The sequence below is a fragment of the Heloderma suspectum genome, chromosome 4 (genome assembly GCF_057233095.1).
Source record: "Heloderma suspectum isolate Gila_16-S chromosome 4, 16-S_ref, whole genome shotgun sequence".
Lineage (NCBI taxonomy): Eukaryota > Metazoa > Chordata > Lepidosauria > Squamata > Helodermatidae > Heloderma > Heloderma suspectum.
Genome location: NC_139461.1, coordinates 309,229,243 through 309,257,191, shown reverse-complemented (window position 1 = coordinate 309,257,191; position 27,949 = coordinate 309,229,243). Strand labels below are relative to the sequence as shown.

Here is a 27,949-nt window from a genome sequence, read left to right as displayed (position 1 = left end):
AAAGAGAGCCACTCAGCCACAAGGCATGCTTTCAAAAATATTTTAATAGGTTATTCAAGAGACCTGCTTTCACTGCTATTGACAGACAAACTCATACTGCAAGAATCCGATGCCTTGCAGCCTCTGACAGCAGGAGTTGTTTCCCTCTCACAAGCACCTCTTCATTTGTTTTGTTTTTTAAATAATCAGTTATCAAGTCCCTCAAGCCAGCTGAACAATCTAAAGAAAGCTCAGGAGCGGCATCTTCTCTCTCCTCCTTAACATTACAACTCTTTCGCAGCCCAAACAAGCTTTTCAAACATGATATGGCAGCCTGAGGTACTGCTGCACAGCAGGTAAGGCCCACTGGCCATGGCAGATGACAGCATGAGCAGAGAAAGAGGCAGCCCTCCACTGACATGGAAGAAGCTCAGGCATTCAGCATTTAGCAGAATGGTAACCTCTGTGCACTATCCTCACAACGGGAAGGGCTAGAAGGTGTGGGGTTGTGTGTGTATGTGTGTTTGAATGAAGTAAAGGAAGAGGCCCTTAATCATGAGGCTATGGGCTTTTCTCTGGATGGGTTTCTGACAGTCCTGCATGCAAACCCTCCTCCTTAATGACTAACCTCCTGAGACTCAGATTGTCAGTTTACCACAGGCTGTAATATCAACAGATCGGGTCTGCCTACCGCTGCATTTGGGACTGAGTGATAATCAGTCCCTCTTCCAAGCACCCCACCCTGATCAGAGGATTTTCCTTGGCTTCCAGGCTGTTTTACCTCCCATGTGTGTTTTGCAATGCAAAGGAACGCTTCTGCCACCATTCCTATGCATTTCGTCCAGGCCCAGCTGGCAGAGGCGGCCGCTTTTCTCACCTGCTCTCCTATATGGCAGGGAAGCCACCAGCCACGCATGTGACACAGCATGTACACCCAACAGCCTGAGTCATGCCTGAACCCAGGAAATGCCCTTCTGGCTGCTTGGACTGTAATTTCTAGAGCTACACCTGGCTGTCTGGCTCATCGTTTGCTTTTCCTTGTTCTTTTTATTATTTTATTCTTGGCAACCTGCTTTGCCTTCCCCCATCTCTACACACTCTTTGTTCCAGCTGAGGCAGCTAGAGATGGGTAACAAGCCGAGGATGGAAAGATTGTAGCTTTTAATGGTTCCAGTGGAATAGTGATCTTTTCCCTGTCTTTTCAATAATGTTCTCCCTTTGCTCTCTCTGCCTCTCTCCCTTCTATTGTTCCAGCCTCACTATTCTCCCATTAGCCAACCTGTCTCCCTTTCTCTTTTCCCAGTGCCCTCTTCTTCTCATCAGAGGGATGGCTGTGTAAACCCAGAGCACACCCCGGAAAGCGGGCCAAAGTCAGTGCTTCATTTCTGCGCAGGCTCACCTGCTACTGTCGTTACCTCAATGGTAGTACGTTCTTCAGTTGCTGTGGTGCCCTCAACCAGGCTGGACGGTACAGTCATGATGGTGCTCTCACTTGGAGACATTTGCGTTACGTTCTGGATGGCAGTGCCCAGTCCTGGGAGGGTGAGCAGCTGGAAAGGGCTCACCACTTTCACCACAGTGCTGCCATCCTGTATAGCTGCAGTGCTCAGCACTGTGAGATTGGAGGCATCCGGGTGTATTTCAACAGCATTAGGAAAAGTGGAACCCGCAGACGCCAGAACGGTATAGCCACCCAGCAGGGGGGAGGCTGGGGAGCCAATGGAAGTAGCTTGCGTTGTGGTCTTCCCCAGAGTAGATGCTGGGAGAGCAGAGAGCACTTTGCCTATAGGCAGGCTGGCCAGTTGCGTGACTGGCATCCCTGGAGCCAGGGCAAACTGTGCCGACTGAGTCAGGAGTTGGGAGGTGATGGCAGGAGGTCCCGACGTGGCTCTAGTCAGCCTGGGCCGTTTCAGAGGGGATGGAATGGAGACCGGTGTCAGGGTCATCAGCACATTGTTGAGATGCTGAGATTTGTGCTTCAGTTCCTTTGCTCTCTTCCGATGCTCATCGCACTGCTGCTCCAGAGCTGGGAGAAAGCCGGGGGGGAGGGGGATAACAGTGGATAAGCAGGGCCACCAGTAAGTTCATTCAGCCAAGAGGTAGGAATGGTTGCCTCCTCTTAAACTGCATAGCCATTCCAAAATACAGTGTACAAGGTGGCTTCGGTGTGAAAAGATAAAATAAAAATGTAAGTAGAACGTACTGCTGCTGCAGCTACAGAGAAGAACAACCCGTCTGTCAGCAGCTGCCTTTTCTAGAACTAGAAAGCTGAAGGATTTGCTACACAAGTTGGGGTAGAAATTGATTGCTAGATAAATGGGAAGTCTAAACCAGAGTCATACCTGTCTCCATGCTTCGGGTTTTCTACAAATTTAACCAAGCAATTTATATAATTCATTTATTAATTACATTTGTTTCCCATCCTTCTTCCATTGAGGGTTCTTCCCCCATTTTATCCTCAAAACAATCCTGTGAGGTAGTTTAGGCTGGGAGACAGAGACTGGCTCGCACAGCCATGACCCTGGGTCTACCTGGTCCTAGTCCAACACTCTTAACCACTACATTACACTGCCTCTTACCGCTTTAAAAGAGGCGGTAATCAGACCACTCCTGAGAAAGCCTAACCTGGACCCAGAGGATGTTAACAACTATAGGCCAGTGGCCAACATCCCCTTCCTGGGCAAGGCGCTTGAGCGGGTGGTTGCAGGACAGCTCCAGGCACTCTTGAATGAAACGGATTATCTAGATCCATTTCAATCGGGCTTCAGGCCTGGTTTTGGAACAGAAACTGCTTTGGTCACCCTGTGGCATGACCTTTGCTGGGAGAGGGACAGGGGGAGCGCGACCCTGTCGATTCTCCTGGACCTCTCAGCGGCTTTCGATACCATTGACCATGGTATCCTTCTGGATAGGTTGTCTGGGTTGGGAGCTGGAGGCACTGCACTGCAGTGGTTCCGCTCCCACTTGGATGGCCGATTCCAGAAGGTGGTGCTGGGGGATTATTGCTCCGTGCCATGGCAATTGTGCCATGGGGTTCCACAGGGCTCTGTTTTATCCCCCATGCTGTTTAACATCTACATGCAACTGCTGGGGGAGGTTTTCCAGAGGTGTGGGCTGAGGTGCTATCAATATGCCGATGACATCCAGCTCTACCTCTCTTTTCATCAAACCCAGGTGAGGCAGTGGCTGTTCTGAATCAGTGCCTGGGCACAGTAATGGACTGGATGAGGGCCAATAAACTGAAACTCAATCCAGACAAGACGGAGGTACTGTTATTGGGTGGTTCATCTGCCCAGCTAGGTGATATTCAACCTTTACTGGAGGGGTTTGCACTAAAAGATCAGGTTCATAGTTTGGGGGTGCTCTTGGACCAAGAACTGTCACTTGAGGTACAGGTGAACTCAGTGGCATGGAGCACTTTTTATCAGCTGAGGCTGGTATACCAACTATGCCCATATCTGGACAAAGACAGCCTAGCTACAGTTATCCATGCTCTGATAACTTCTCGTCTGGATTACTGCAATGCCTTATACATGGGGCTGCCTTTGAAAACGGTTTGGAAACTTCAGCTGGTCCAAAATCGGGCAGCAAGACTGTTAACAGGGACTGGCCAATGAGCTCATATTATGCCAGTACTTTTCCAGCTGCACTGGCTGCCAGTCCATTTCCAGGCCTGATTCAAAGTGTTGGTATTAACATTCAAAACCCTTAACGGCTTGGGACCAGGCTATCTGAAGGATTGCCTCCTCCCATATGTGCCTGCCTGGACCTTAAGATCATCCTCAGCGGCCCTTCTCCGTGAGCTCCTGCCAAAGGAAGTGAGCCGAGTGGCTACTAGGAGGAGGGCTTTTTCTGCTGTGGCACCCTGGCTGTGGAATGAGCTCCCTAGTGAGGTTCGCCTGGCACCTACACTGTATACTTTCCGGCGTCAGGTGAAGACCTTTTTATTTTCCCAGGCATTTTAGCATATTAACTTTCTAGACTTTTAGCTTGTTTTAAATCTATAAATCCCTGCATTGCTGCTAGGTTTTATTCTGGTCGTATTGTTATACTGTGGTTTTAATGTTTTATATATTTTATATTGTTTTATTGTGTGCACTTTGGTTTTAATTTTTGTGACCCGCCCAGAGAGCTTCGGCTATTGGGCAGTATAGAAATGAAATAAATAAATAAACGTGCACTTCAGCACTCAAGAGCAACAATACACAGACTGTCAACAGGGGACTTGTGCGTGCACAGGAGCAGAAACTGACAAGTCTCAAGGTAGGGTCTGGAGTAGCTCCTTGTTAGAACGGAAGTCTCAGGCCAAAGCCTGAGGAAGTCCTGTCAAGAGTTCCCTGCAAGGCTCCTCTCTGCAGGCCAAGCACTGGAGGGAGGGTTGCATCATGGTGCAGGAATGGAGGGGAAAGAACCGTTCTGGACATCATAGGTACCCTTCCCACCAATGATATCAGAGGTACCCGGCAGACAGGGCTAGCGATACTTGTGCAACTGCGTCTTAGGCAGGATTTGCGGGACAGAGCTGGAGCTAGTGCCACAAATGAGCAACAACTGCATATTCATTGTACTATCAACTGATCATCTGGGAAAGGTTCCTTGAAGATGTCCAAAGAATCACTTATGAAGGGGGACTGGCATTCAGGGATGTTGAACCTCAGGCCTGTGGGCCAAATCCAGCCGTCCAGGGTCCCCAGATGGCCACACCCCTTTCCCCGGGTCCCACCCCCTTTGACCCCAATTGTTTGGTGGTTTCCCACCTTTTGCGCAGTTTTTTCTTCCATTCTAAAATATGGAAATAGCTCTCCTAAGATTTAGTTACTGTCAGTAAGGACAGTACGTTTAAACATGCTGGTGCTTTTGGCCCCATCCACTTCTGGAATGCGACCCCTGAGAGCTTCTCTGAAACTGAATTCTATCCTTGGGCTGAAAGAACTTTGACACCCCTGTGACAAAGGAACACTTGCATATAGGACTAAGGAGTAGTACCTGCTAAATCTCGTGTGTATTGCTCTCTGGAACGGTCCATTTGGCACTTGTGGCTGGCCAAAACTTTCTTCACCAGGTCCAGCATGCCAAAGTTCTGAACTGTATTGTTGAGCAAGACAGCATCTTGAAAAAAATGGAAAACACACAAATCCTAATTGCTGACAATGAAAAAAAGTAGTTGTGATTTCTCCAATCAGTTCTATCCTCCTTACTGGTAGAGGGGGATATAGGTCAGAGTGCTGGAATTTTAATTTATCATGACTTAACCCCCCAATTCCACATCTCTAGGTAAAATGAACGCTGCACTCCTATACAGATGTAAGTATCACTGCATTCAATGGGGCTTATTCCCAGGTAAGTCGGTATAGGATTGCGGCCTAAGTAAGTGCAACTGCATTTCCTCTTAGATTGTAAGCTCTTTGTGGGCAGGGAGCTGGTTTATTTTTGGTATTTTGTAAAGTGCCATCTGCACTGATAGCATGATATAAATAATTTCTGATGTTGCATTTGTCATTTTAAGCTATTTCTTCCACAGTCAGCAGTGAACATGTAATAAAAGAAAAGGAGTTGTCTTTCATTTCTGTACCACATGGTAAGGTACTGCTTTATGATGTACCTCCAATACAAAAGGCTGTTTCTACACTACGCCCAAACCATTTGAATTCTGCACGCAGAATAAGTTGCACTAATTAAATAAATCTGCATCGTTACATCATTGTCATTAAATGTTGCATCCTAGAGCCATGTTATGAAAGAATTTGGAAATGTTTTGGCAAATGACTGGATGACAAGGGGGAAGGAAAACAGAAGAAAGGGCATGGACAGATGGCGAAGTATAGCTATGATACAGGGCTTTGGAACTATGAGGTCTAGCACCTTTATTTTTAAGTAAAAGCTGAGAATATCAGGATGCTAAGTCCTGCACGAGCCACAAATTACAGATGCAGAGAATACACAAAGCTGTAATCACTGTAGGTAGAGCCCTCATTCATCAGCTTATTAAAAGTCAGAAAGTGCTCAGCAAATTCAGTGTAGCCTGACTACAAAACATGCTGCTGGTTTCTGGCTTCCCAGCATTACCAGCACTAGCATTTATTGCCTGCTATTCTTAGAAGATGCACTAGCAATGCATGTGATGTAGAACTAGTATTTTTTTAAAAAGAAAGATATGAAGCCATCTAATGGCAAGGAAAGTCGCTGTGCCATCCAGTTCTTACCACTGAGCTGTAATGGGGGATCCTGACTCCTTTGCTGCAGGCCCTTCATGGTCTCCATGAACTCCACATGGAACTCCTGGATCACTTCTTCCAACATGCCTGCTTCCTTCAGACCTCGCCAAAATGTAAACGTATCATCTGAAGGAAAATGAGAGAGCCCTAAAAAATTTGCAAGAAGGCAGGGCAACTGCCTGCCTGATATAGCCCAGACTCCCACTCTAGATACAGGGCATATGTTTGTTTATTTATTATTATTATCATCATCATTTATATCCTGCCTTTTTTCCCCTCTTTAAGGAACCCAAGGCGGCGTACATAATCCTCCACCTCTCCATTTTATTCTCACAACAACAACCCTGAGAGGTAGGTAGGGCTTAGAGTCTGTGACTGGCCCAGGGTCACCCAGTGAGCTTCCATGGCCGAGTGGGAAGTAGAACCCAGATCTCCCGACTCCCAGTCCAACACTCTAGCCACTACACCACACTGTTTGTCAAATGGCAGCCTCGCAGTTCTACCACGTGACCTGCTCTTTGTGTGATATAACTGTTCCTGTACTAAACTACTTCAGACTAAATGGGGTGCTTTCAGATTAGGCTTTTATGGTGCAATTGCCCTGTCTTGTCCACAGAATTATACAGGGGACCCAAACATCATCTTCTAGTCATAACCCTCCCATGTTTTTCCATCACTTCTTCCATCGTTTTTCTTAGGAAAATCTGTTAAGGAATTAAAGATGGAATAGTTGAACACTGCCTTCTAATTAGTAGCACTAGGAGCTCTCCATCTAGAAGCACCTTAAAAGGTGGGGGAATCGTGTTTGAATGTCTCCCTCAAATCCTTAGAAAAAAACCTAGAATGTCAGGGAGAAGGTTAAACTAGAACCTTTCTCCTTGACCTCTACGTGCAGGGAGTTTGAATGCTTTTCTGCCAATCATGCAATTACTCTCCTGCAATCTGATATGGTATACTCCAGGAAATGTTAATCACATGACCCACTTCAAAAACATCTGCCATGAGCATGTGGCCTCAAAGGTGCAGAACGGGAATAATAATAATAATAATAATTATTATTATTATTCTTAGATGCCTTTTGCAACAAAAAAGGACTCAATGTGACTTACAACAAAATAAAAACATATAGAAGTTAAAACAATTTAAAGAGCTAAAAACAATTAACAATAAAGTACCACGACCTGACAAAAAGGGTAAAGAGGTAACTTTTATTAAACCAACTTCTATTAGTGTAAGAGAATGCAAGCTTTCAGGTTACACAGCATCCTTCATCAACAAGAGTTGGACTAATAAAAACACAACAGTTTTGCTATTTATGTAACAACCAACATACCAAAAGGCAAGAAGCAGTGGTTGTCAGGAGTACTGGGGTCAGAACATTGCTCCATCTAGTTCAATATAGTCTGAATCAGGGGTGTTGAACCTCTTTCAGCCAAGTTGTGAGCGGGGCTGAAGCAAAGGGTCCGGAGCCAAAGGCAAAAAGGGTGGGGCAAAATAGAAAAAATATTGTAACTTGAAGCTCTTGCTGCTACTAGCTAAGCCTTGAGAGGCATTTCAACCATTTATAATGGGGGGGGGGGGGCCTAACAAAAGCCAGGAAACCACAGAACAATCGGCGGTTGGGAGAAAGGGCATGGGGCCAAAGGAAGGGGCATGGCTTTCTAGGGAACCCCAAATGGCTGGACTGGGATCCCAGGAGGGCCAGATTGGGCCCCTGGGCCTGAGATCCCCCACCTCTGGTCTAAACTGACTTGCAGAGGCTCTCCAAGCTTTCAGACAGGTGCTCTACAATTGGGCTATGGCCATGTACACAAAGACCGCGATGCCAAGCAGCTTCCAACATACATGCATCCTTTTTTCTCACAAGCCTTTCAGGTTAGGGAGCCAATACGGAATAGAATTGGAGACACAGACTATGTGGTGGGCTGAGGGCAGACCCACAGGCACTCTCTCCGAGTATCACCTCCAATAGCAGTGGTCCAGTCGGTGGAGTCCTCACATGTTTCTATGGTGATAGTGGCAGGAGATCCATTTACTGTGATTAAAAGCAAACAAAAACCACATTTTTGCCAACAAAAGCAGGGCAAGCTATAGCAACACTTCACTGCATGCTCTTCTTATATAGACATTCTGATTTCTACAAATCTGTCATTAACACTAGACAGGAGCCGTTCCTCACTTCTCCCAGCATTTCTTAAACTAACACTGATTTCAATAAAGAACCTCAAAATCTTAGCATTATGCTTGTAGCTTATTTATATGATGAGTAATCTTGGAATAACAAACCATGATGTATTAGGAGGCTATTCCATTTTACCCTCACAACAACCCCAAGACATCAGTTAGGCTGAGACAACATAACTGCATCAGATCACCCAGTGAGTTTTATGGCTGAGTGGAGATTGAAACCAAAGACACTCTTCCTAGATTTGGAAATTGGACTCACTGTAACTCTAAAAGCAATTCAAATGTCTTTTTGAAAGAGATCTTTTGGCTAACTGTGTGCGTGGACCAAAGCCAGGAAGACCAGAAGTCTTCCTGGCTGCATTTAAATTCTCATCTGTCAAAAATGATCAATAATTCAGAGGAGAAGCCTTAAATGAAACGATCTAAATTATTTAGCTGGTCACCAGTTGCTGGTTTTGAAAGGAAGCCCAATTAAAGGGGAGTCTAAATCCTGGTGTTCTGCCACAGAACCCAGCCAGCAACTGATTGGGATGAATTGCTGATAGGAGGGACAGAACATCAGCAGTAATTAAAGCTCAAGGGGAACACAAATATAACGCAAATCCATTATGTTAATCTTTTACACTCAGCATGAGTTGAAGGGCAGTAACAGGCTCCAGGGAACTCCATGTGAACTGAGTGCATAGAATGCTCATGCTGCCTCTACTTGGGACATTATGAACCAAGCTAGAGTATTTCTGAAACTAAGGTTCAAGAAGAAATCCTCCTTGAGTCAAGAGATCTCCTTGCAAAGTAGTCTACTGCAGCGTTTCCCAGAACAGACACCCAACACTGCTTTGTGGGGGCATGAGAACTATGCAGACAGGTTAGAAGAAATCATACCTGCCAACTCTCTCAGAGCACCATGAATGTGGCAGGCAGCTGCAACATGGGATACAAAAGGGGTACATTTTAGTTGCAGAAATCAAACAGTTAAAGAAGCAAAATATCTCAATAGGTTCAAAACAGAACTGAAGGATACCCTGCAATTTTCATTCCATTGTCTCAGCTGTGGCCCACTGGGATCAGAAAGGGTTTTCTTTCCCATCTTAGACTTTATTTCTCTAGTCTTCTGGGGATATCAATGACTGCTTGACGTGCAGGCAGGATGCTGGGTAGCCCAGAGTTGAGTCCTAATAATTGGGGGGGGGGGTTGTTCAATGCTCCGCGTGCGGTTGATCACCATGCTTGGAATCAAGAAGGAACTGTGAACATAACTGCCTTATACTGTAAAAGACCAAAGGTCCACCCTAGCCCAATACTATCTATTCCACCTAGCTCTCCAACATCTCCAGGAGAGTTCTTTCGCAGCATGTATGCCAGGGACAGAACTTGGGATCTCATATATTCAAAGCATGTGTGCTACTGTGCTATGATCCCTTGCCAAAGTTGGCAAGAACAGATCACTGTGCGAATGAAAACACAAAACTGCTTTATATGAAGTCAGACCATTTGTCTGTCTAGCCTAGTCTACTTCAGCGTTCCCCAACCAATTATTGGTTGGTTGGGAGTGATGGGAGTTGCAGTCCAACACATCTGGAGGGTGCCAGGTTGGAGAAGGCTGGTCTACTTCAACTGGCATCAGTCTGTCTCCAGCAAGTATTTGAACTTCTGATGTGAAGAAGCCAGAAACAGAGAGGGAGAATCAGCAGATGAGGAGGAATCCCCACCCCCAGCCAGCTCCCAAAAGCAGTTATAGTAAAAAACTGTCATAATACACCACTATAATAGAACCTGAAAAATTAGGGTTTAACTCCTGAAAGCTGCACAACATAGTCCACGTACCATCTGCAGAGGCAGGTGTGAGAGGGATGTACTCTGTTGAAGTCTGGCTGGTTAGAGACACTCTGGCTCCAGTCAGGTCAATTTTAGTGCTTCGGCAGGTATTGGAACAAACTTTTGTGTGCTCGTAGAAATCTAGCTTGCCTGAATCCATGATCTTCCTAAGAACATAAGAAGAAGAACTGTGCTGGATCAGACCAAAGGCCTATCAAGACCAGCATTCTGTTCCCAGAGCGGCCAACCAGATGCCTATGGGAAGCCAACAAGCAGGACAAGACTATAATTGCACTTTTTGACTCGTGTTCCCCAGCATTCTGCCTTCAATACTGGAGGTATTATATATAACACAAATTACACAGAGTGAATGTGAATGCCCATATGCAGTGATTATAAAAACAGAACTCCCTGAAAAGTAACAACAGTCCAATGTTCATGTTTTAGCACAGGCTAACCTTAGCATGATCCCATTCATCCGGATTGCCCTCTTCCAGTCCTTCAAGGTGGACTTGCCAGCCAGGTGGACAAATTCCTTGGGACTTATCAAGTGGTTGTCATACTACAGGGAAGAGAGACAGGGTGTGGGATGAAGAGGCAAGCCAACAGCATCATCCGCCAGTAGTACAGCAGAAGTACCATTGCGAAACAGACAACGTAAGAGGAAGGTCACGGCTTCCATGTCTAGGCCTTTGCAGGCTCTGTTTCTCGTGGAATGGAGCGGGCCTAGGGAAAGAGTCTTGCGCTTGTTATAGCCGATGCCATGTTGCAAGTGGTGGTGGTGGGAGGTTCGCTCATACTACAGAGAGGGAGGCTTGCATGACATCTGATGGGATAGGCAGGAGGGAAGAGAACATTCGCTCTTACCTCCCCCCCCCCACAGCACTCCCTCCAACCCATCGCCACAACGTCTGAATAAATATGGAACTGGAAGGGGTTTGAGGCAATCCCCACCACCCTCTCCTTGCTTTAGGACATCTCTGAAACTAACCAGGCTGCAATCAGGAAGGAAGCTTAGAGGATGGAGAGGCAAAGGCCTAAGCTGCTTCCATCCTCTCCAGCTTCATGGTCCTGACTAAGATCCAGCAAAGAAACAACAGGAAAGGAAAGGAAAGGTTCCTCTTGTGCAAGCACCAAGTCATTACTGACCCCTAGAGGGACACCGTTTTTCCTCAGCGTTTTCCTGGCAGACTATAGCGGGATGGTTTGCCATTGCCTTCCCCAGTCCTAACTACCTTTCCCCCAGCAAGCTGGGTACTCATTTTACCGACCTCGGAAGAATAGAGGGCTGAGTTGACCTGAGCCGGCCACCTGAAAACCAGCTTCTGCTGGGATCAAACTCAGGTCGTGGGGAAGAGTTTTGGTTGCATTACAGCCGCCTTACCACTCTGCACCACACGGGGCTCCCTCTTCCCCCTTTCTGCATCAGTGATAGGTTCAAAGATGTCCTCACTGGGGGTGAGCAGCAGTCACCACAAGGTCTCCCTTACTGCTCACCCCCATTGGTCATATTATGCACATTACAAGTCAAAACAGAAGCCTGAAACAATGCACCTTCCGACAAACCTCTCATCTCAATAGCTGGAGAAACAAACAGCCCAAGTGGTCCAGAAGGCAGAGAGCTGGACTGGACCAATGAGTTGTGAATTCAGCTTGTTGCCCACTCTCAGCCATAGGTGCCCATCTGTAAAATGGGAATAATCGTAATCTATCTCAGATAGGCATGATTAGAAAACGATAAAAAAAAAACTGTGCTGAAGAAAATATTAAAGAGAAGGTGATTAAAAACTCACCATTTTCTCTTGTGTTTCTTGATGATTTTCTAATTTTGATTCTCTTGATTATTTTTGATTAATTATCCTATAGGTATTTAAGTATAATTCTGTTTATATTCCTTTTAATGTCACCCAGCCATGTGCAATGTTTTCCTTCTCCCTCCAAGTTCTCTTCCTTTTTATCTCAATTCCTTTTTATTTAGAGTGTGACCTTGCAGGCTGGGACTTGTGCATTTTCATTTATATATCAGGTGCTTTAGAAATAATGCATCATATGATCAAAGAAGGGGAATCTTATGCAAATCACAGTTCTTCGGTCCCGATTCTTTATCTTCCTACTTCTTGCAATGACATTTTTGGTAAAAGGCAAGCAGGGAGAAAGGTAAAGATGTGCAGTGGCTGAGTTGCGTAGGGAGGGAAAACCTTAACTGAAACCCACCAGACACTTTTGGGAGGAGATGCCTCCTGCCTGCTGTTGAGCAAGCATGATGGCTAACAAATGTGTTTGTTACAATGAAATGAATGCCGAGAGCTTCATGAATGTGTTGAATATCAGATTCCCAGAAACTGCGGTGGATGAAGATGCGCAGCCCTGTATACAAAAGGTTTTATTTTCTATAATTCTGCAGCCATCTCACCTGGACACATTTCACATTGATGCCAGGGCAAACAAACTTCCGCCATATTAGGTTGGCTTTGCTATCGCCACAGGTGATGGGATAAACAATCTCTGCTTCCACACAGTCATCTCCTTCGGCCATCTTCACTTCAGGGAGAGGAATTAGAAGCGATTTTTTAAAAGGTTACAACCATGGATTACTGATTGTCAAATGAAGACATTTAAATACAAGTTTTAAAAGGCCCAAATCAGAAACAAAAGCCTGCAGTCAGGCTGAAAAGTGATTACCAGTCAATTTTTAATAGTGAGCTACCAGCTCAACTGCTTCCATAAAACATACATTAATAATATTATTAGACTATTTATATAACACGATCAGTGTATATGATGCTTTACAGAGTAACATAAGCAAAAGATAAAGGCACTTGCACTGAGGTCTAAATTCCACCAAATGGGGGAGACATCAAAGGGAAAGAGAGGCAATGGTAATTATAAGGAGAAATTGGAACCTACAAAAAGAATGCAATGTCTTTTTTAAGGAAGAGTGGCTCACAGTATACCAATGCCTGAATTAAAGGCACATATTGGTTTTTCCAAAGAGGGGCCTCTGCATTCTCTGCTACAAATTAATTTTACCTATTTGATAGCTTTGCATGCATGGGGCAAGGATGAGAGTCAAATGTTGTGCCCAGCTGCTGGTCAGCCTTGACCAGTTATCTTTGTTTCCCTTTGTTTCTATACCTCTTCCCCCTTTCTCTTCCCATGTTAAAGCATGTGGTTCAACCATCCCTCTGTCTTCTCACCAGGAAGAATATATATTGGCTTTTCATGCGAATATAAAGAGAGAATTTCCACAGGCAACACATACACCCAGCTGTAGGAAATCCACTTCTCTCTCCCAAAGCAGGTCTGTTTCCGGCAGTTTCTAGAAGGTAGCCTTCCAAGCAGCAGGCCTCCTACCCCTATGCAAACAGAACAACTTCCAATCCCATTTTGGCTCAGCTAGTTGGTGCCCAACTCACAGGAAGGGAAACCACAAAACTGCCAAGGCTAGATGAAGACCTCCAGAGCACATAATGTCAGCATCCCAGCTGTGGCATTTTGCTCCAAGAATCACATGGGTTTTGGAAGCAGCCGGTTTTTGGATTAAAAACTATTCTGTCACTAACAATGCATACAACAGAGGGACTAATATACTAAGGGAGATGACAAATCAAGGACCCTTGTCCTCCTCTACCGATATTATTATGGCGTAACTGGCAGAGATGCTTGGAATAATTCAAGGATGGAATCAACCTTCTCCTTGCCTTTAAGAATGTTGCCAGTGGATGGTCTTATCTTATGCATCATGAATAGTCTTGATCTTTTCATGACCTTATGCATCATGAAAAGAATGTTATTACAGGGTAATAATAACGAGCATGATCTTCCTGGAGCTTCTCCTAAGCAAGCCCCACAGTAATGCCTCCTATTCATCTCAGGTCTTCAGGAAAGCTCTGAAGACTTACCTGTTTTCCCTGGCCTTCCTGTAGTGTCTTAGCCTGCTGGCTTTTAATGGTAATATCTATTTTGATTGATTGATTGATTGATTGCTTATCACTGTTTTTATGGAACTTTTATTGTAACCATTCCATATGGTTTTTATCTTGTACGCCGCCTTGGGAGGGTTCTACCCTTAAAGGCAGCCTGGAAATAATTTTAAATAAATAACAGTTTCAGCAGGGCATGCACAGGAGAAGGATTGGTGGATGGCGCCCAGTAACGACAATATTATTATCTGCTTGCTAAACCCCTTCCTACACTCTGGTTGTCTTATATCTTGAATTATTGAACCCCCCTTTCTCTTGGCAAATGACAAATTACAGTGACCCCAACTCTGTAGAATGCTTATTCCAGGAGTTGGCAGCACAGCTGTAAACATTTCAGCAGAGTTCTTTGCGCCTGACCCCAGGCAATGCAACTTGCTGATGCAAGTGACTGTGATACAAAAGAGAGACCAGCCTCTGTCATTCCCCTTGCTTACCTAAAAGGGCTTCTTTTAGATGTGCAGAGGCTGTAAAAGCAGCAGCGGCTGCAGCAGCTGCATTTTCTGTCTCTAGGGTGTCTTCATTTAGGTCACTGCTAGTAAGAGAGATGGACAAGAACAGTTTATCAAAAAATAGGGAAGCTGCTCATTTGATTGTAAGTCTTGATCTGGACAGTCACTCCACAGCTCTTTGAACTATAATACATAGAAATGCAGAAAGTTCCCCAGCAACTGGCAAAAGCCAAAATATACTCACTTAAGGGTGCAATCCTATGCCTGTTTAGAGAGACAAAAGACCTACAACTCCCAGCATTCCCCAGCCAGCCACAAGTTAACTAGTGGACCATCCAGCTCAGCATCCTTCCTTTCACAGTGGTTCTGTGATGGCGGTTCTTTTCTTGAGAACAGCAGCATGTAAGGGAGAAGGAATGGGCCAAGCTCAGTGGAAAAGCACACGCCCAGCATGCAGAACATCCCAGGTTCAATCCCCGCCCCCGGCATCCCCAGTTAAAAGGATCTCAGGCAGCAGGACCAGGAAAGATCCCTGCCTGAGACCCTGGAGAAGCCACTACCGGAATAGAAGGTAGTAGATTAGATAATGCAGCTTCATATTGGGTGACCATGCCTCAGCCCCTTGGCAATTGAGCTGTGGGGTTCTGCAGGGTACCATCTTGCCCCCAGTGTTATTTAACATCTGTATAAAGCCGCTGGGACCGGTCATTAGGGGATTTGGAGCCAAGTGCCATCAGTATGCTGATGACACACAGCTCTATCTCCCGGTGACATCTGAATCAGGAGAGGCTGTGCAAGTCATTGACCAGTGCCTGAACTCAGTAATGGGCAGGATGAGGGCCAGTAAACTGAAACTGAATCCTGGCAAGATGGGAGCCCTGTGGGTCAGTGGTTCCTGGGTCCGGGCAATAGGCGCATTGCCTGTTTTAGATGGGGTTGCACTCCCTCTGAAAGATCAGGTCTGTAGTTTGGGGGTACTCCTAGATCCATCATTGTCGCTGGAGGCCCAAGTGGCCATGGTGGCTCGGAGTGCCTTTTACCAGCTTTGGCTGGTTTGCCAACTACAGCCTCTCCTGAACAGGGGTAGCTTGGTCACAGTGGTACAGGCATTAGTAACCTGAAGATTGGATTATTGCAATGCGCTCTATGTGGGGCTGCCCTTAAGGCTGGTATGGAAGCTGGAGCTAGTGCAGAACGTAGCAGCTCAGCTATTGTCATGAGCTGCCCTTTTTCAGCATGTAACTCCTTTGCTGAGGAAACTGCACTGGCTGCCTATCTACTACCGGGCCAGGTTTAAGGTTTTAGTACTAGTGTACAAAGCCCTAAACAACCTGGAACCTGGATACCTGAGAGAGCGCCTTGTCCCTTACCAACCTGCCTGGTCACTGAGGTAATCGTAGGGCTTGCTCCTGGTGGTTCCACATAGACCTATGGCCCAATTGGAGTCCACAAGGAGAAGAGCCTTCAGTGTCGTGGCCCCCTTTCTTTGGAACTCCCTGCCCCTGGAGGTCAGGCAGGCACCAACACTGCTGTTTCTGGCACCTCCTGAAAACAGCACTGTTCCAGAAGGCATTCCTTAATTGACCAGTCACAGTTTCTATTGGCATTCTGTTTTTTAAAAAAGCATGATTACTTCTTTACTATGTTATCTTTTGTGTTCACCACTCCGAAATCTGTTTTAGATATGGAGCAGTATACAAATATTGTAAACAATAAATAAATAAATATGGAAGCATTCAATGAGTTTTGCATAACCTTCTTTTTTTTAACCCAGACCTGTCCATCACCAGAGGCATCCAGACACTAGCACTGTAGGGCTCCCTTCTCAAGAGTGTCTTGCCTCCTTAAAAGAGCAGGTGTTTAGGATAAGCAGCTGTTTTCTTTAATTGGCTGGCTGCATAAAGTGTGAACCCTTACATTAGTACAGAAGCTCCATTTACCCATTCATCTGCTAGCAATGCACATACAGCAGACTTGCCCTATGTTGTTGTTGTTGTTCAGTCGTGTCCGACTCTTCGTGACCCCATGGACCATAGCACGCCAGGCCTTCCTGTCCTGCGCTCTCTCCCAGAGCGTGCTTAAATTCATATTCATTGCATCGGTGATGCTATCTAGCCATCTCATCCTCTGCCGTCCCCTTCTCCTTTTGCCTTCAGTCTTTCCCAGCATCAGGGTCTTTTCCAGAGAGTTTTCTCTTCGCATTAGGTGGCCAAAATATTTGAGCTTCAGCTTCAGTATCTGTCCTTCCAATGAGCACTCAGGGTTGATTTCCTTTAGGATGGACTGATTTGACCTCCTTGCAGTCCAGGGGACTCGTAAGAGTCTTCTCCAGCACCACAGTTCGAAAGCATCCATTCTTCGGCGCTCAGCCTTCCTTATAGTCCAGCTCTCACAGCCATACATTACTACTGGGAAAACCATAGCTTTGATTAGACGGACCTTTGTCGGCAAGGTGATGTCTCTGCTTCTTACTATGCTGTCTAGGTTTGCCATAGCTTTCCTCCCAAGGAGCAAGCGTCTTTTAATTTCATGGCTACAGTCACCGTCTGCGGTGATCTTGGAGCCCAAGAAAGTAAAATCTGTCAATTCTTCCATTTCTTCCCCTTCTATATGCCAGGAAGTGATGGGGCCAGATGCCATGATCTTAGTTTTTTTAATGTTGCATTTCAAACCAGCTTTTGCACTCTCCACTTTCACCCTCAACAAAAGGCTCTTGAGATCCTCTTTGCTTTCTGCCATTAGGGTGGTATCGTCTGCATATCGGAGGTTGTTGATAATTCTCCCAGCAATCTTAATTCCGACCTCTGATTCATTCAACCCGGCATTTCTCATGATGTACTCTGCATATAAGTTAAATAAGCAGGGTGACAATATGCAGCCTTGTCGTACTCCTTTCCCAGTTTTGAACCAATCGGTTGTTCCATGTCTGGTTCTTACTGTTGCTTCTTGACCCTCGTACAGGTTTCTCAGGAGACAGGTAAGGTGGTCTGGTACTCCCATCACTTTAAGAATTTGCCACAGTTTGTTGTGATCCACACAATCAAAGGCTTTAGCGTAGTCAATGAAGCAGAAATAGACATTTTTCTGGAATTCTCTTGCTTTCTCCATGATGCAGCGAATGTTGGCGATTTGATCTCTAGTTCCTCTGCCTCTTCTAAACCCAGATTGTACTTCCGGTAGTTCTCGGTTCGCATACTGCTGAAGCCTAGCTTGTAGGATTTTGAGCATCACCTTGCTGGCATGTGAAATGAGCGCAATTGTGCGGTAGTTTGAACACTCTTTGGCGTTGCCCTTCTTTGGAATTGGAATGTAAACTGACCTTTTCCAGTCTTGTGGCCACTGTTGAGTGTTCCAGATTTGTTGGCATATTGAATGCAGCACTTTAACAGCATCATCTTTTAGGATTTTAAATAGCTCGGCTGGAATACTGTCATCTCCGCTAGCTTTGTTGTTACTAATGCTTCCTAAGGCCCACTTGACTTCACTCTCTAGGATGTCCGGCTCAAGTTCAGTGACCGCACTATCATGGCTATCAGGGACATTCAGATCTTTCCTGTATAGTTCTTCTGTGTATTCTTGCCACTTCTTCTTAATCTCATATGCTTCTGTTAGGTCCCTGCCTTCTTTGTCCTTTATCATGCCCGTCATTGCACAAAACGTTCCCTTGAGATCTCCAATTTTCTTGAAGAGATCTCTAGTCTTTCCCATTCTGTTGTTTTCCTCGATTTCTTTGCATTGTTCATTTAAGAAGGCCTTCTTGTCTCTCCTTGCTATTCTCTGGAACTCTGCATTCAGTTAGGTATATCTTCCCCTTTCTCCCTTGCTTTTCGCTTCCCTTCTTTCCTCAGCTACTTGTAAAGCCTCATCAGACAGCCACTTGGCTTTCTTGCATTTCTTTTTCTTTGGGATGGATTTCGTTGCTGCCTCCTGAACAATGTTACGGACCTCCGTCCATAGTTCCTCAGGCACTCTGTCTATCAGATCTAATCCCTGAAATCTATTCCTCACCTCCACTGTATATTCATCAGGGATATGATTTAGGTCATACCTGAACGGTTTAGTGGTTTTCCCGACGTTCTTCAATTTAAGCCGAAATTTTGCAAGAAGCAGCTCATGATCTGAGCCACAGTCAGCTCCAGGTCTTGTTTTTACTGACTGTATGGAGCTTCTCCATCTTTGGCTGCAAAGGACATAATCAATCTGATTTCGATATTGACCATCTGGTGACGTCCATGTGTAGAGTCGCCTCTTGTGCTGTTGGAAAAGAGTGTTTGCTATGATCAGCATGTTCTCTTGGCAAAACTCTATTAGCTTTTGTCCTGCTTCATTTTGTACACCAAGGCCATGCCTGCCTGTTATCCCGGTGATTTCTTGACTTCCTACTTTAGCATTCCAATCCCCTATGATGAAGAGGACATCTTTTTTTGGTGTTAGTTCTAGAAGGTGTTGTAGGTCTTCATAGAACCGATCAACCTCAGCTTCTTCGGCCTCAGTGGTTGGGGCATAGACTTGAATTACTGTGATGTTGAATGGTTTGCCTTGGATTCGTACTGAGATCATTCTATCATTTTTAAGATTGTACCCCAGTACTGCTTTTCCCACCCTTTTGTTGACTATGAGTGCTACTCCATTTCTTCTAAGGGATTCTTGCCCACAGTAGTAGATATGATGGTCACCTGAATTAAATTCGCCCATGCCTGTCCATTTGAGTTCGCTGATTCCCAAGATGTCGATGTTCAATCTTGCCATCTCATGTTTGACCACCTCCAGCTTACCTTGATTCATTGATCTGACATTCCAGGTTCCTAAACAATATTGTTCTTTACAGCATCGGATTTTCTTTTCACCACCAGACACATCCACAGCTGAGTGTCCTTTCGGGTTTGGCCCAGCCGCTTCACTCTTTCTGGCGCTACTTGGAAATACCCTCTGCTCTTCCCCAGTAGCATATTGGACACCTTCCGACCTGAGGGGCTCATCTTCCGGCGTCATATCTTTTAGCCTTGTGATACGTTCCATGGGGTTTTCTTGGCAAGAATACTGGAGTGGGTTGCCATTTCCTTCTCCAGTGGACCACATTTTGTCAGAACTCTCTGCCATGACCTGTCCGTCTTGGGTGGCCCTGCACGGCATAGCTTATGGCTTCACTGAGTTACGCAAGCCCCTTCGCCACAACAAGGCAGTGATCCATGAAGGGGTTGCCCTATGTAACTTGCCTCTAACTAGCTCTGTCTGCAGAGGTCACCAAACTGTTTCATAGCAGAACATTTGAAATATTATACAGACATAATAGTACATTCATGCTGCAAAGCTGAGTTCAGACCTCATTCCTCCATCTTTACTTCATGATATCCCCCCGCTTCTTTAATTAAAACAACAACAACAGCTTCCTCTAGCATAGGCACTTTGAAGAAGAGGGCAATTATTCAGACAGATCCACATAGTCCTACAGTAAAAAAGCTGCTTGTATGGGCTGTTTCCATGACAAAACCCGTGGGTGGCAGCACTGCTAAGATTTTGCAAGAAAGTCACTCTGAAGTTTCTCCCCAGGAGGATTAATCAAGCAGACAGAATATATAGAAACAAGCACCAATGAAGCAGGTGGCTTGCTTCTGTTCCTAAAATGGTTTTTACTGATCACTGGGAAAACTATTTCTATCCCAATCAAAGGAACCGTGTGGAAAGAACTGTAGTAAGAAATACAGATTATATGATCATGGCTACTATGCTGTTAGGGACTCTGAGGTTTGAACAGGTAACCCCTTGCCCTAAATTTGGTGCTTAGCCCAGTAAACTACTGTGGCTTCAGAGCCCTCTTCAAACAAGAGAAAGTCAAGAGAATCCTCTGTGATTGGCACCCAGTATGAAACCTCTGCATTGACCAGGCCTAGTCATAAGGACTAGGAGCCTGGCTAAGAAAGCAGAACTTTTGACTTGCTGCACTTCCCACTCCTAAGGAGTGATGAGGTTGGAGAACACATACTACTACACTGCTGGATTTGGATACAGCTGTCAACAGCCCTAGCTTGGTGCTAACATATACTTCTGACCTTGGAGCTTTCCTTGCACACTGATAAATGCAGGTTGCTGGAAATGGCCAGGGTTGGCCTTCAGTTTGCCTCCATTTTTAACATTAGATGCACACAAGACTGCTCAAGCTCTATCTTCCAATTAAAACCAACTTAGGCTGCATTATCCTATGCAAGGTTAGACAAAAAAATTGAGCCATGGTGGCTGGGGAATGCTGGGAGTTGTTGGACTTTTTTCTGACTAAACATGCACAGGACTGCAGCCTTAGTCTGTGATAAATAAAGCAGTTGCAGCTAGCTCTGTTTATTCTAATAGAAGCTTGTCTGGGTATTTTTTAAAAATGCACTTATGGGTTCTGAACCGAGTTCTGTCCATCCAAACTACAGTGAAATGGACAGAGGGTGTGTACCACAGCACTTGCAACCATAAAGTTATCCATCCCAGGGACCTGATAGCCTTTTTGCTTACCCATGCTGGGACAGATTGGTGGTGACTAGAACAGTTTTCACCTCCTCCATGCCGCTTCCATCAACCACATTGTCTGGAGTTGTTACCACCACCACCTCCTCCATGTGAACACTCACATCTGGGGTTGCCATCCTCAGAAAGGTGAAAGCAGCAAGCACCAATGATGTGGTAAAGGCCTCTGTCCTGTTGAGGAAGCACAGATTGAAGGAGTTGCCATGGTGCTGATCTAGCCAGCAGAACATTTGGTTTCCTTCATCTAAAAGTAACAAGGATCAGAAACTTTTTATACATGAGGGTTATTTAGCTTCACCACAATAGATTTCAAGCAACAGGAGGAAGGGCCAAAACATTTGTCATCACCGCCACTGCCAAAGGACATCAACCAGCAGCACAAGGGGTCAAACCCACCATTACCATTTCCCATACAATTATTCCTGTGGCTGCTGGTATTTTGCATTGCTTTATTGTAACTGCTTGGTGCACTGCTAATTTTAAATTTATCAGGGAATTTCCTATGCCCCCTGAAAACTATGAATAACTCACTCCGCTAAAAGGTCAGCCAGTCAGATGCAGTGTTGTCATTTTCTCATTGTAAAAATATGTCCATTTAGTTATTGGTAGGGAATTTTGAACTGAATTTGAAAAAGTAATATGCACTTCAAAAAGGACACAATTTTACTCATGTCTAAGGGACAGCAGTGATGATCATGACATGGAATAACATCTGAGAAGCCTTGTTCAGACAATAAGATCATCTTTGAGAAAGTACTAGGCCCATAAAGATTTGTAAGCAGATCCCTCAGATAACTTATATGTAGCGCTGTAAATTTAGCTCCCTGGTGGATGCATGCAATGGAATGCTTTTCATCCCAGGGAACCACCAGAGGCATCTCAGCCAACAGCTAACCAACCAAGGACTGACAGCAGCTGTCTCCAGCCATGGACCTCATGTGAGTCATCTCACAGGTGAGAGACTCTGAAGGCTCAATTGCCCACCTGCTGTTAACTCAGAAAAAACTGGACTGGGGAATAACTACTTCATTGGCCTTAGTATTCCCCAGTTATTAATGTCCATGGGGTTACTTTTATTAACCTTACCTAATATTGTGTGTGTGTGTACACGCATGCGCGTGTGTTATTTTGATACCTTCCCTCTCCTTTGTTAAATAAATCTTTAGCTCTGCTATGCCTGGTACCGGAGAGGCAGAAGAACTAGAGATCAAATCGCCAACATTCGCTGGATCATGGAGAAAGCAAGAGAATTCCAGAAAAACGTCTATTTCTGCTTCATTGACTGCGCTAAAGCCTTTGATTGTGTGGATCACAACAAACTCTGGCAAATTCGTAAAGAGATGGGAGTACCAGACCACTTTACCTGTCTCCTGAGAAACCTGTACGAGGGTCAAGAAGCAACAGTAAGAACCAGACATGGAACAACCGATTGGTTCAAAATTGGGAAAGGAGTATGACAAGGCTGCATATTGTCGCTCTGCTTATTTAACTTATATGCAGAGTACATCATGAGAAATGCTGGGTTGATGAATCACAGGTCGGAATTAAGACTGCCGGGAGAATTATCAACAACCTCAGAGACGCAGACGATACCACCCTAATGGCAGAAAGCAAAGAGGATCTCAAGAGCCTCTTGTTGAGGGTGAAAGTGGAGAGTGCAAAAGCTGGTTTGAAACGCAACATTAAAAAAACTAAGATCATGGCATCTGGCCCCATCACTTCCTGGCATATGGAAGGGGAAGAAATGGAAGCAGTGACCGATTTTACTTTCTTGGGCTCCAAGATCACCACAGACAGTGACTGCAGCCATGAAATTAAAAGACGCTTGCTCCTTGGGAGGAAAGCTATGGCACACCTAGACAGCATAGTAAGAAGCAGAGACATCACCTTGCCGACAAAGGTCCGTATAATCAAAGCTATGGTTTTCCCAGTAGCAACGTATGGCTGTGAGAGCTGGACTGTAAGGAAGGCTGAGCGCCGAAGAATTGATGATTTCGAACTGTGGTGCTGGAGAAGACTCTTACGAGTCCCCTGGACTACAAGGAGGTCAAATCAGTCCATCCTAAAGGAAATCAACCCTGAGTGCTCATTGGAAGGACAGATACTGAAGCTGAAGCTCAAATATTTTGGCCACCTAATGCGAAGAGAAAACTCCCTGGAAAAGACCCTGATGCTGGGAAAGATTGAAGGCAAAAGGAGAAGGGGACGGCAGAGGATGAGATGGCTATATAGCATCACCGATGCAATGAATATGAACTTGAGCACACTCCGGGAGAGAGCGGAGGACAGGAAGGCCTGGCATGCTATGGTCCATGGGGTCACGAAGAGTCGGACACGACTTAACGACTGAACAACAACAATGCCTGGTACACTGTACACACCATCAGCAGAATGAAGAGATAATGAGACAGTAAAGCCCTGAGACGACAGAGTGGAATGTATCACTCAATACTGCAGGAGAGTTTTCATTTTTAAAGTATTCCTTCATGTGAAAAAGAAAAAGCAGTGGAACAGTGTGGCAAGATGTCAGAAGATTCTCCAGTTTTTATAGGGCATTTAGTCACAGTGGAAACAAACCACAAACTGCAACAGAGCATGCGCTAAAATCTCCTCATTTCAGCACCACCAAGACTTTAGCATAGGATTCTAAAACTGCAAAGGTATCTCATACATATAACATAGAAACTCAAAAAAGAGATCCCTGTTGCAGATCTCCTGTGTCATAATTTCAAAAGGACACGGTGCCAAAGAGCAGGAAAGCCTGTTAAAACAAGCGGATGTTGGCTACAACTGTGATAACCCACATCTTAGAAGAGTTAAATGCTGGTAACCTGGATCCTAAACAGAGAAGTCCTTCTGTATTTGATGGAGGAGCAGCAAAATTCTCTGCAAGACCCAGTGAAGTGCAAGCTTTGCTCAGGGGGAAGGGGAGCCCTAGCATCTGCTATACACACTGCAGAGGCCATCTACTCCAACTAGCACAAGCTGCAGCATCTTAAGAAGACATTTAAAAAGCCAAAGAAGTAACATCTTCACTGCACTCTTTTTTCCCTTCAACAAGAGTCCAAAACAACTGAATGCAGTTCAGGAAAACAAGAAGATGCTCTGGGACAGAAGTTTAAATCAATCCCCCACCAACCTGGGAAAAATCGCTGGTTTCCTTATGACTGCAGCTTTCTTGAAAGTTCAGCCCACCACTAGTAATTTTGACAGCAAGAAGATTTGGCATGAATGGGGGGGGGGTGTCAGAGGTGAAAGGGGTGTGCGAGAAACCGCCTCACCTCTTTTGTGTTCTCAGAGTCACTGGGGGCAAATTTTGAGTTAGAGTCAGTGGATACACTGGTGCTCCACCATTTTTTATGCCCCAGGATGTCCTGGAACGATGCTACATCATGAGATAGCATTGTTCCAGGATATTCAGTGTGCATCATTGCTCTTAGAGTTCCAGACTGAGGTGCATAAATGAAGAAGCACAGAGCCTCCATGTCACCCAAAGCTGGTAAAGTACCTGGTATAGAGTACAAGACAAGATGAAAGTTGACTAAAATGATACCTCTCTAGAAAAAAAATGTCTAAACAGTGCTAAAAATATCTCCAGCTCCTAAGGGGCAACATCAAATATTTGGGAGGCAGGCCCCTGCCTTATAGAGAGAGTCAGACCATCAGACTACATGGTCCAGTATTACCTACTTTGACTTGAAGTGGTTCTCTAAGGCACTGATAATTAGAAATCTGGAGATCCCAAGGACTGAAACTGAGTATGCATGCATGTATTTTACCACTATACTATGGCTTCTACTAGCAGCAAGCATCACACTTCAGGCGCATGTATAATCTGGGATTTTCAAAAAATATGTCATATCTCTATGTAGCCATGTAGATGACAGTGTTTGTATGCCTTAATGTTTATATGCAAGGACCACATAATAAATGCAAGAAGTACACTGGAAAGGGCAGTTTACCAACTTTAACATTTAGCTATGTGTACTCCCAAGCCATAAGAGGTTCCTGTCCCCTGTAAATGTAAGGAAAACGCTCACTGAAAGTATAGAAAGTCAGAAGCACGGGCAAGATGCAGCACCAAGCCAAAAGAGATGCCTTTTAAACAGGGAAGATATTGTATGCAACATCTAGAAGTGCTGAAGATTCACCACCTCAAGCTCAAATGAGTGCTAACTGAGTAGAGATATACAGTGCCAGCAGCACTTGCAACCTAAGTTGAGCAATAAATGCCAGTTTCACAAACAATTTGCCGAGTCAACTGATTTGGACAGGGAATACTGGATCAATCTTCAACCAATCATTTCCTCTGCTTGATCCAAGATCCTGGACCCCTTGCAGCAGTTCCTATGCATCTTTCCTTGGAAGCAAGTCCCACTGAGTTCAGGTTATTCTCAAGTTTGTATGCTCAGGATTGAAAACTGCAAGAATGCAACACCCATCACTTGCACATATATCGTTGCATGCAATAAGCTACAGGCAGCAAGATAATTCCATGTAATGCAACAGATCTGATCTGAACAAGAAGCAATTGTGGCTATTCCTCCACAGCCAATGCTGAACTGCATGCATACATGACCATAACCGTAAGCCAGGGGTTGGCAACCTGGTGTCCTCCAGATGTTTTGGACTAGTTTCTATAATTCCTCGTGTGGCGCAGAGTGGTAGGCGGCAGTATTGCAACCGAAACTCTCCCCACGACCTGAGTTTGATCCCAGCGGAAGCTGGGTCCCAGGTAGCTGGCTCTGGTTGACTCAGCCTTCCATCCTTCCGAGGTCGGTAAAATGAGTACCCAGCATGCTGGGGGAAAGGTAGTCACGACTGGGGAAGGCAATGGCAAACCACCCCGCTACAGTCTGCCATGAAAACGCCAGTGAAAGCGGCGTCCCTCTAGGAGTCAGCAATGACTCAGTGCTTGCACAGGAGGAACCTTTCCTTTCCTATAATTCCTGACCATTGGCCATGTTGTTTGAACTTATACGACCTGTAGTCCAAAGCATCTGGAGCACACCAGGTTGATTACCCCTGCCATAAGATGAAGACTAATGCATTAGGAATGGGGGGGGGGGATGCATGTAAGCGATAGTTCAGTTGTGTTTTAAAGTGGGGTAGGTTTCTCTAAAAACATGATATAAATCTAATTAATACAGGGGGAAACCACACAGTCACTGCATGTGGGTGGAAGTAACACTACAACTGCTACACATAAATGATGCATCTCATGAAGTGGTCCCTGATCCACAGAAGCCTACACCACAGTGTATTTCTTACAGCCCAATCCTATGCATGTTTACCAGGAATTAAGTTCCACAAACATCAGTGAGTCTTAGGGTGCTTCCAGACAAGGCTTTTATGGTGCCAGCACCCCCCACCTTCATAGAATTTTATGGGGGGGGGGTCCCGATGACCTTGTCTTCAACTTGTAACCTTCCTGTGCTTTCCCACTTTTTCTGTCTTTTATCTTATTGCAGATAATCCGTTAAAAAGAAAAGACGGAATAGCTGCACAACGCCTTCTAATTGGCAGCAGTAGGAGCGGTCTGTCTAGAAGCACCATTAGGTGTGCATAGGATTGCACTCTTAGGCTGAAATCCTACACCCACTTACCTGGGCGCAAGCCGCACTGAGCTCCATGGAACTTACTTCTGAGTAGCCATGTCCTAGGGCTGTGCTGTCAAAGCAGCAGCCCTATCCACACCCACTGAACATAGCGGAACTTATTTCAGAGTAAACATTCACAGGATTGCACTTGGCACAAGTTTAGTATTGTGCAGAATACTCGCTGCACGTCCTGGCTGGGACGCCTGCACAGAAACTCTGGAAACCTGTTGGCAGAGCACAGGAAGCGGCACCCGCCAAACAAAATCTTCCTGTTCGCCCAGTCTTTTGAGGTTTGCTGCATGGTCTTTTAACCGCTAGGTTTATAAACCGACGCTACCTTCCTGCGTTATTATTTTTAAATCCGAGATTTAAAATAACACGAGAAACTCAAGGCAGCTTGAAAACGAGATTTAAAACCGTGTCCCCTTCCTCTGTTGTGGCAGCCCGGATGCTGTAGGCTCCTCGGGGCAGGAGACCTCTCCTTCTTAAGCACCGCAACCACAAAAGAAAAACGGTGTGTGTGTGTGGAGGGGGGGGCATACGAGCTTTTAAATATGCGAAGTGGGGCGGGGGGGCTTTCATCTGAACTCAGCGAGGCTCGGCACGGGACGAGCCCGCGCTGAAGACGCCCGCGGGAGGCAGGGCCGTGCGAGGCGGGGGCAGGCTGTGCCGCGGCATGCTGGCGCAGGGAGGGCGGCGGCGCGCGACGCCGGCGCTCGGCCGACCTCCAGGCGCGCGCGCGCGAGGGGGGGGGAGGGGGGAGCCCGCGCGCTCTCCCCCGCGCTCGGGCGCGCGCGCGCCCGCCCGCCCGGCCAGCGCTCCTGACATCGTGAGGGACGCGCGGGGGGAGGGGCGGAGGCGCAACGCGAGCGCGAGGGAGGGGAGGGGAGGGGAGAGGAGACGGCGCGGCGCGGCGCGGCGCAGCGGCCGTCGTCGCCGTCTTTCCGCCGCTGCCGTAACGTCCTGACGCTCCGCAGGGACCCGCCGGCTGACTGGCCGGACGGAGGGTGCGTGCGGAGGCCCCGCGGCGGCGCCGGAGCTCTCTTACCTCAGCCGCTGCCGTCCGACGCGCGGGCTCAGGTTCCAGCGACGGCGGCGGGGGGGAGGGGCGGGGGGAGCCGCGGGGGGGCGTTGGGGAAGGGGGGAAAAGTCTGTCTCGGCGGCGTGTGAGGGAAGCTGGGGCTCCGGCGCGCGCGCCGCCTCAGTCGTCT

At 46.1% G+C, this 27,949-nt stretch overlaps 1 protein-coding gene across 7 annotated transcripts; it reads right to left on the bottom strand.

The window, feature by feature from the left end:
• Positions 1 to 24: 24 nt before the first annotated feature.
• Positions 25 to 27,949, bottom strand: GMEB2 (glucocorticoid modulatory element binding protein 2). Of its 7 annotated transcripts, none has more exons than XM_084854451.1 (11): positions 27,787 to 27,949; positions 21,127 to 21,309; positions 14,614 to 14,711; positions 12,610 to 12,737; positions 10,655 to 10,758; positions 10,206 to 10,363; positions 9,264 to 9,302; positions 8,158 to 8,229; positions 6,183 to 6,320; positions 4,966 to 5,088; positions 25 to 2,005 (listed from the first exon to the last, which is right to left on the bottom strand). In XM_084854451.1, the coding sequence occupies exons 2-11, from the start codon at positions 21,255 to 21,257 to the stop codon at positions 1,359 to 1,361; spliced, it is 1,638 nt and encodes a 545-aa protein (XP_084710577.1). In that variant the 5' UTR covers positions 21,258 to 21,309; positions 27,787 to 27,949; the 3' UTR covers positions 25 to 1,358. The 7 variants fall into 7 exon arrangements, with proteins under 7 accessions (XP_084710577.1, XP_084710578.1, XP_084710579.1 ...); XM_084854452.1 differs by having other exon boundaries at positions 14,614 to 14,708; XM_084854453.1 differs by having other exon boundaries at positions 12,610 to 12,732; positions 14,614 to 14,708.

What these genes read in the sequence shown, in the direction of transcription:
- GMEB2 (XM_084854447.1), bottom strand. Translation starts at nt 21,368, where the DNA reads ATGTTCTGCTGGCTAGATCAGCACCATGGCAACTCCTTCAATCTGTGC. An exon ending in ATGAATGGGATCATGCTAAG is followed by an intron (nt 10,364 to 10,654) that starts GTTAGCCTGTGC and finishes TTATGTTCTTAG; the next exon opens with GAAGATCATGGATTCAGGCA. An exon ending in TGCTCTGAGAGAGTTGGCAG is followed by an intron (nt 8,230 to 9,263) that starts GTATGATTTCTT and finishes TTTTAATCACAG; the next exon opens with TAAATGGATCTCCTGCCACT.